The sequence below is a fragment of the Brassica napus genome, chromosome C4 (assembly GCF_020379485.1).
Source record: "Brassica napus cultivar Da-Ae chromosome C4, Da-Ae, whole genome shotgun sequence".
Classification (NCBI taxonomy): Eukaryota; Viridiplantae; Streptophyta; class Magnoliopsida; order Brassicales; family Brassicaceae; genus Brassica; species Brassica napus.
Window position 1 is genome coordinate 44,971,198 of NC_063447.1, and position 7,484 is coordinate 44,978,681.

Here is a 7,484-nt window from a genome sequence, read left to right on the forward strand (position 1 = left end):
TTCCTATGGATTCAAAACGGATTTTCTGTTGGAAATTGCATGTTTTTTTTTGCAGTGCTTGCATCTTACAATCTACAAAGAAAAATACATTTTCTGGCATCGAACTTTGGAGCTGGTGGAAAATCTTTCTCATGTTTAGCGCTAGGTCATAGTACTTCCACATCCTAATAATTTTAATTAGTTAGAACTATTTTGTTTAGCGAGAAGAAAAGAAATTTGAGAGGAATTTTTCTTTTTTTGTTCTTGAATTGTTAAAGTACAATCCAACGGTTAAGATTCATCCATTATAAATTAAAAACACGGGATCCAGTGCTACGCGGAGTATAATAAGTATTGTCCTCCTCTCCTCTAAAGGATTCTAGGGCTCGCTTACTGCGCTACACGGCTTTTAGGCGGCTGCCTCTTCTTTCTTCTTCACCCCGAAGGTCCTTAGAGTTTCGATTTTTTTCTCGGCCATGGACCCTTATGCAACGGAAACAGTCGTGGATGAGGAGAACCACGAAGTGAAACCATCCGAAGATGCTGAGGACGATGACGACAAATCTCAGCCTCAATCTGGTGGTGGCATCGATAGTGCAGGGTAAGTTTTTCTCCAAAAGATTCTAGATTCAACAGTAAGGGTTCGAATTGAGATAGAGAAAAAGAAATTAGCATCGTATTGTTTTCGATTCTTCTGTTACAAAAATTCGTGATAGGGAAATAGAAAAGTTTGCAACTTTATATGGATACTCTTACTGATTGGTGAAATTAGGGTTAAGTTCTTCGTTTTACCCTTAGAGAAATCTGAAATCTGGAGTGGAGAAGGATTGAGTTTAGTCCTCCTCTTATACTTAGCGAATTAGTCTACTTATACGGTGTTTTTTTTTGGAATTTGTAGAAAGATATTTGTTGGAGGTTTAGCCAGGGAGACAACTTCAGGTTAGCTCTTTGTGTCTGGTTGCCACTTTGTTAAGAAGAGGTTAGCTCTCTCTTTATTGTCTTCAAGTTCAATGCTTTATTCGGATTCTTTTTATCTGTTTATGCAGCTGAGTTCGTCAAGCATTTTGAGAAGTACGGAGAGATTACAGATTCTGTGATTATGAAGGATAGGAAAACTGGACAGCCCCGAGGGTTTGGGTTTGTTACTTATGCTGATTCCTCTGTGGTCGACAAACTTATCCAGGACAATCACATTATAAACGGGAAGCAGGTTAGTATGGAGCTAACAAGCTTAAGTGTGTGTTCTTAAGTTTTGTCTTACAGTGAAATAACGTTTCCTTCTTCTTTTTTTTTTGGCTCTTCAGGTTGAGATTAAGCGGACGATACCGAGAGGATCCATGAGCTCCTCCAACGAGATCAAAACCAAGAAGATATTTGTTGGTGGAATCCCTTCAACTGTTGATGATGGTAAGAGCCCAGTCTTTTCTTGCTTATTGATTTCTCTCATATGATTTTCATTTCATGATCTATGAAGTAACTCATCTGGTGATTGGGGTTTGTGTAGATGAGTTCAAGGAGTTCTTTATGCAATTTGGAGAGCTCAAGGAACACCAGATTATGCGTGATCACGCAACTGGAAGATCGCGTGGGTTTGGGTTTGTTACATATGAAAGTGAAGACATGGTTGATCTTCTCTTGGCAAAAGGAAACAGAATCGAGCTCTCTGGGACCCAGGTAAAGGAGTAGTCTTTACAAATATTGTTGAGATTCTAAGGCTTTTGTAGCTAAACAGAACACTCACATCTCCCTCTTACATTGTTGTATTGTCTTATACAGGTTGAGATAAAGAAGGCAGAGCCGAAGAAACCAAACTCGGTAACAACCCCTTCAAGGCGGTTTGGTGACTCACGCTCTAACTTTGGCGGAGGCTATGGAGACGGTTATGGTGGAGGACCTGGCGGTGGATATGGTGGTCCAGATGGTCCTTACAAATCTGGTGGCGGCTATGGAGGTGGCCGGTCTGGTGACTATGGAGGGTACGGAGGAGAGTTTGGCGGGTATGGTGGCGGTGGATATGGTGGTGGTGTTGGACCTTATAGAGGAGGAGAGCCTCCACTTGGGTACTCTGGTCGTTATGGAGGAGGAGGCGGTGGTGGTTACAACAGAGGTGGTTACGGCATGGGAGGTGGAGGAGGAGGAGGGTACGGTGGTGGACCTGGAGATATGTATGGTGGGCCGTACGGTGAGCCAGCAGGTGGTTATGGTGGACCAAGTGGGAGTTATGGAAGTGGATACGGTAGTGGTGGGTATGGTGGAGGAGGCTATAGAGGCAGCAGTGGTGGGTATGACATGGGTGGTACTGGAGTTGGAGGCGGAGGAGGTTACCCTGGTGGTGGCGGAGGAAGTGGAGGAGGCTCGTTCTATGGTGGTGCAGGAGGAGGAGGAAGTAGAGGAGGATATGGAGGAGGTTCGGGACGGTACCATCCTTATGGAAGGTAGAAAGTTCCATAAAGCTTTCAATCTTCTTCTTGTCTTGTTTGTTTCTGTCATGTATGGTTATCAAGAATGATAGCTAGAGAGTAATACTGTATGGTGAGAGAGGAGGCTTATAGGGTTTGATTCCCAGAGATTAGTTTAATTACATTTATAGATAATCGCCAGAATATTTTTTTTTTTGCGTAGAACACAGGTCTTTGTGGGCAACTAGATTTAGCTTTGTATCATGGCTTTCGAGTTTTGATTCCAACCTTACCAGTTAGATTGTATTGTTGCATTTTTTTTATCATGAACCTTCCAAGTCAGTCCGAAGGTTTGATTGTCGTCTACTTCTCCCAAAGTGAGAACCACAAATTTGACCAAAAAATATCTGCCTCGATTGTTTGATTCTTCTCTTTTTTCGTGTTCCATTTTCACGATTCAGACAAAACTTAAGTTTTTTTTCTCCGCCGGAAATTTCACCAAGGCGATCTCTTTTCATCATTGTTTTGACTGCTGCCCCCTCTATCGTTTCCTAATCTCTTTTTCAATTCAATATTTTATATTTTCTGGGTCTGAGAATCCGACATCTGGAGATGGCAACACTTGCATCGAACATTGTCTTCATCGGAAAAGTAGCGATTTATAGAGCGAATTTCATGGCAAAATAAACTTCTGTTTATCTTTCTGATCGTTAGGGCTTTTGGAAATTGCAGGTAGAGAGGAGGAGGAGGTTGAAGATAGATTGCAGAAAGAAAGAGAAAGGAAGAGATCAAAGCATTTCTCCTTATAAAGTCATTGAAATTACTCCTCCCCCTAAGTCTCTCGGCGTTCGCTGCCTTCCTCACGTCAGTCCCAAATCCTTTCATCTTCTTCCTTTAACTTCATTTTCTCGAGAAAATTCCAGAAGAAAACTAAACACCCTTATCAACAACTCCATTACACTAAAAATTTCTTCGAATTGATTTGGTTTCATCTAGCTGATTTTGATTGTAAAAAAAGCTGTGATGTTTGCAGAATCTTCAGTGCGGAGAGAACGTGATGATCGAAGGTCAAACGTACACAATCTCGGCGGTGACTCATCGGTATCAGCTGCGTAAAGGTAAGTACGAGCCTAGTGAAAGACGCCTTGATGTTCTCTCCGCTGCTAGATACGTCTTAAACCTTTATTTCGACAATCTGCTCCAAAATTCTTGACCTCCCTTTTTCTTAGAATTCCTTGTCCCACAACATTAATGTAATAAAGAACCTGTACGATGATGATGGATACTTGTCATAATGAATGATAGAATGTATTGTTCATGCTATCAATATCTTAAGAGTTAATGCCTTGATAAGACATTTGACTGATGCATCCAGATGTACAAACGAACAGGGCCTAGATCTTAATTACGAACAGGGCCTAGATCTTATTTAGGAGCTACAGTTACAAGAATCGTCAAGAGCTTTGTCAAAGAGACAATGAATTAATCTCTCGCCTCTTGAATCTAACTCTCTCTCCTAGTGTTTGTTTCTTATATAGATCCAGAGTAAACTGATACATTTTAAAACCAAGTGTAGCATGAACAATTAAACCAAACTGATTTGAACCCGGTTTAGCTAAACATCAGATGATGTTTGTCACACTTTGATCAACACAAATCATGAGTAAATTTGTCAACCTTAGAGATTAATTGTATACTGGCAATAGTTTAGGTCCGTGCACGATTCCATCCGGTAATCCGAACAAGTCCAAAAATTTTTATTTCTGCTCTGCCAGTGGTGAAGACAACTAATAAATTAATTAAATTAATAGCATACAATTGAAACGTTCGCCAAAATTTGTCATTGAAAATTTTGAAAGGTCGATTGACGATTTCATCGTAAATTATACAATTACGAAATGTATGTAGCCAATAATTTATGCCAAATCCAAATATGTTAAAAGTTTTTAATCTTGAAACTCTTTAATCTTTGTAAACTGTAACTATGATTTAATTATATTATCACCAGTGGTATAAAATTGATGTTTACGCTCACATCACCAACCATTAGCTTGCAAGAAAATGAATATAATAAGTGTGATACAGTTGACCAACGTGGCATAACTTAACTAAAGCAACTGGCTGTTACTAAATAATTAGAGTGACGAACGAGTCGCTTTGCACGATTCCGTCTTTTAGGTAGAGTTTACATCACCAACCTGTTATATCACAAAATACGGGACCCACACTCGTGTGTGTGCCTCGAGACGTGTTCGAACTATCGAATATTAGACGTTGAAGTTGCACTGCGTGCGTCCTCCATTTTCGAATCTGCTTCTTCTTCAATCCCCCTTTCTCTCTCCCTCTTTGACAGATGACGACTGTTGAGAATATGAGCTCAGTTCCGGCGTCGGAAGACACGGAGTTCGGGTTTAAGCGGCCGGAGATGTACAGCACCAACATCGCTAACTCCATCACCTCGTACGGTCGCCATGTTTTCGTTCTCTACAAGACTCCTGAAGCTTGGATCTCACACGTCGAGGAGGAAGGTTTGCCTCAGAGGTTCGCTACGTTGCTCAAGGATCGCAAATCTGATCTCCTTGTTCAGGTAATACAAACGTTAGCTATTTTGTTAATATCCAGTGTCTTAGTCTGACCTTTTTTGGGCGTATTGATATGTTTGTAGACTAAGCTGAATGTATGCGAAGGTGGTGGATCTGATGGAGATGTGTTGATTTTTCCTGATATGGTTAGATACAAGTGAGTTCCCTCTTCTAGTTTTTTTTTTTAATTCTAAGCGTAAATCTGTTTTGGGAAAGACTGTTGACTAGAACATTGACTGATTCTGAAAGAGTGGAGATTGCTAATTTTGGAATTACTTACTACATTCGATTATAGATTTTCTATGCATCGATGTTCGGATACCGTTTGAGTTTGGATCGAGTTTTCAGATTCAGCCTCCTAGACTTTATTCGGGTTTTATATAGATTTAGATTGAGTTTGGTTAATAGTATTTCGAGTCCGCGTTAGTTTTATAACTATGTATAAGATTCATTTCTAATCCGAACTCATTAAAGATTCGACTAATAATACTTTGGGTTCAAGTATTTTTAGATATCATATAAAATTTGAGGTACTCAATAAAGTTTCAAATACTTGTATCCTGTACTAATTCCGATTTAAATATATTTTTGGTTTTTTTTTTTTTTTTTGAAATTCTGGATAATACCCACAACCCATATAGAGCTACATTTAGATATTTTTATAGATTGGAGGGTGACGATTCAATTTTTTCAGTTCGGATTCGGTTCGATGTAAGGTTTGACTACAAATGGCGCGACCTACTTCATGTACAGCTTAGTTACTAAGATCATCCGCAACCGTGATACCCGGTTAAGAATCCTTAGAATTTTTTTTTTTTTTATTATTATTATTTTTTTCAGCTGAAAAAAAAAGGAAGATAACCAATGGCGGGCCGCCACCTAACAGCGGGGCCCGCAAACAGTTACAATACTCCAAACGAATTGATAAAGATACGAAGAGACCAATCCTTAATATATTGCGGGACCCATCAAGTTTTTTTACTATTTTTTACCTAGGTTTTGGAGCTAAAAAATTGGCAAGAGGCTCCTGTGCGGGTGCTCTAAACCTGAGTCTCTAATCTTGACGCTAATTATGTGTGTTGATTTTATGATCTACAAGGGGGATTAAGGATACGGAAGTGGAAAGTTTCTTTGAAGATGTGCTTGTGAATGGGAAGCCATGGAGATCTGGGAGAGAGGAAAAGATATCTGGAACGTTTGTGTTCGTGTGTACTCATGCTAGTCGAGACAAGAGGTGTGGTGTTTGTGGACCGGTCATCTTAGAGAGGTTCGTGCAGGAGATTGGCTCCCGTGGACTATCAGACCAAATCTCTCTCAAGCGATGCTCTCACGTTGGACAGCACAAGTATGCTGGTAATATAATCATCTTCAGTCCTGATTCTGCTGGAAAAATTTCTGGAAATTGGTAAGTAAGTGTTTGGCTAACAAAATGTAATAGTAGGCTTATGCATCATTGGATAAACGTTCTGTTTACTTTAAATTGATCAGGTATGGGTATGTAACTCCTGATGATGTACCTGATTTGCTTGACCAGCATATTGCAAAAGGAGAAATCATTCAAAGGATTTGGAGGTTTGGGTCTTAAACTCTTGCTTTGTAGTTTGTGCACGTCTCTTTCAGGATTGTTTTTGTTATGGTGTTGTAGGTTTAATTTACCATTCAGTTATTCAGACTACACTAAACTCAAGTAACTTGTTCTGTTTCAGGGGACAAATGGGCTTAGCTGAAGGTGTAGCTGAGAAAGAGCATGAACAGAGAGTGGTGCCCAACGGTAACCCTGTAGTTGAGAATTTCACAGGAGGGTGTTGCCAAGGAGCAAACGGCAGTGTTTCGTGTTGCCAAAACGAAAACCCAAAGCCAGAGCCAGTCAAGAAAGAAGGAAAGTGCGCCATATGGTTCCAGCCTCTTGACAAAGAAGAGATGTATCTTGGAGCAGCCGTGGTTGGAGCCGTTGCAACTATAGCCATGATTGGTTACACCTTTTTCAAGAGGTCAGGATAAAGAACAACCTAACCTTACGCTTCTTACTTGGCTATTTGATTCAAACAGAAGTTTTGTTTATGTTCTTTATCTGTCACTTCATACCATTTAAGAAACATACAAACCTTTTTGGTTTCTGGGAAGTTTTTTTTAATTCTCTTCTTTTATGTAGTTTTCATTATCTTCCACGTTGTGTTTGTGGTTGCGCTGGTTTGGTGAAAATCTTCTTGATGAGCCATATTGTATCTGAATGATATCTTTTTTTATACGGGGCAACTTCTTGGGACTTAACAAAACTTTGATTTGGTTTAATGGTCTGGTTCGTTTTTGTTTGAGTTTGATTTGGTTCGTCATGGAACCCGGTTATTGTCGATCGATTGTATCGTATAATTCTTTTTTTTTGGTCGGCGATTGTACCGTATAATTCATGTCGAAAATTCTGCAACTCTTATGGATATAAATTAAGAAAAGGACAAAAAGTTTAATACTAAAGCTAAAACGAAAGTAGGGGAAAAAACCAAGAACATTGATATTCAGAAAAAGC

General features: G+C 39.7%; 3 protein-coding genes across 4 annotated transcripts; all 3 read left to right on the top strand.

Annotated features, from left to right (window-relative positions):
- Positions 1-327: 327 nt before the first annotated feature.
- On the top strand, positions 328-3,701 carry LOC106391017 (heterogeneous nuclear ribonucleoprotein 1-like). 2 transcript variants are annotated; one of them, XM_048756161.1, is made up of 8 exons: positions 328-580; positions 878-918; positions 1,026-1,189; positions 1,284-1,386; positions 1,484-1,653; positions 1,756-3,029; positions 3,111-3,242; positions 3,397-3,701. In XM_048756161.1, exons 1-6 carry the CDS (start codon positions 456-458, stop codon positions 2,416-2,418), a joined length of 1,266 nt encoding a protein of 421 aa, XP_048612118.1. In that variant the 5' UTR covers positions 328-455; the 3' UTR covers positions 2,419-3,029; positions 3,111-3,242; positions 3,397-3,701. The 2 variants fall into 2 exon arrangements, with proteins under 2 accessions (XP_048612118.1, XP_013687036.1); XM_013831582.3 differs by having other exon boundaries at positions 3,412-3,701.
- LOC106391018 lies at positions 2,797-3,701 on the top strand. Its single transcript, XM_013831586.3, has 3 exons — positions 2,797-3,029; positions 3,111-3,242; positions 3,412-3,701. Exons 1-3 carry the CDS (start codon positions 2,991-2,993, stop codon positions 3,589-3,591), a joined length of 351 nt encoding a protein of 116 aa, XP_013687040.1. The 5' UTR covers positions 2,797-2,990; the 3' UTR covers positions 3,592-3,701.
- Positions 3,702-4,626: 925 nt separating this feature from the next.
- LOC106394502 (altered inheritance of mitochondria protein 32) lies at positions 4,627-7,208 on the top strand. The gene is made up of 5 exons (XM_048756162.1): positions 4,627-4,965; positions 5,044-5,117; positions 6,060-6,365; positions 6,449-6,532; positions 6,667-7,208. The coding sequence occupies exons 1-5, from the start codon at positions 4,732-4,734 to the stop codon at positions 6,959-6,961; spliced, it is 993 nt and encodes a 330-aa protein (XP_048612119.1). The 5' UTR covers positions 4,627-4,731; the 3' UTR covers positions 6,962-7,208.
- The last annotated feature ends 276 nt before the right edge of the window (positions 7,209-7,484 follow it).

What these genes read in the sequence shown, in the direction of transcription:
- LOC106391017 (XM_048756161.1), top strand. Translation starts at nt 456, where the DNA reads ATGGACCCTTATGCAACGGAAACAGTCGTGGATGAGGAGAACCACGAA. An exon ending in AGCCAGGGAGACAACTTCAG is followed by an intron (nt 919 to 1,025) that starts GTTAGCTCTTTG and finishes CTGTTTATGCAG; the next exon opens with CTGAGTTCGTCAAGCATTTT. An exon ending in CCCTTCAACTGTTGATGATG is followed by an intron (nt 1,387 to 1,483) that starts GTAAGAGCCCAG and finishes GGGTTTGTGTAG; the next exon opens with ATGAGTTCAAGGAGTTCTTT.
- LOC106391018 (XM_013831586.3), top strand. Translation starts at nt 2,991, where the DNA reads ATGGCAACACTTGCATCGAACATTGTCTTCATCGGAAAA. An exon ending in ACATTGTCTTCATCGGAAAA is followed by an intron (nt 3,030 to 3,110) that starts GTAGCGATTTAT and finishes TGGAAATTGCAG; the next exon opens with GTAGAGAGGAGGAGGAGGTT. An exon ending in GCGTTCGCTGCCTTCCTCAC is followed by an intron (nt 3,243 to 3,411) that starts GTCAGTCCCAAA and finishes TGATGTTTGCAG; the next exon opens with AATCTTCAGTGCGGAGAGAA.
- LOC106394502 (XM_048756162.1), top strand. Translation starts at nt 4,732, where the DNA reads ATGACGACTGTTGAGAATATGAGCTCAGTTCCGGCGTCGGAAGACACG. An exon ending in CCTGATATGGTTAGATACAA is followed by an intron (nt 5,118 to 6,059) that starts GTGAGTTCCCTC and finishes ATGATCTACAAG; the next exon opens with GGGGATTAAGGATACGGAAG. An exon ending in ATCATTCAAAGGATTTGGAG is followed by an intron (nt 6,533 to 6,666) that starts GTTTGGGTCTTA and finishes GTTCTGTTTCAG; the next exon opens with GGGACAAATGGGCTTAGCTG.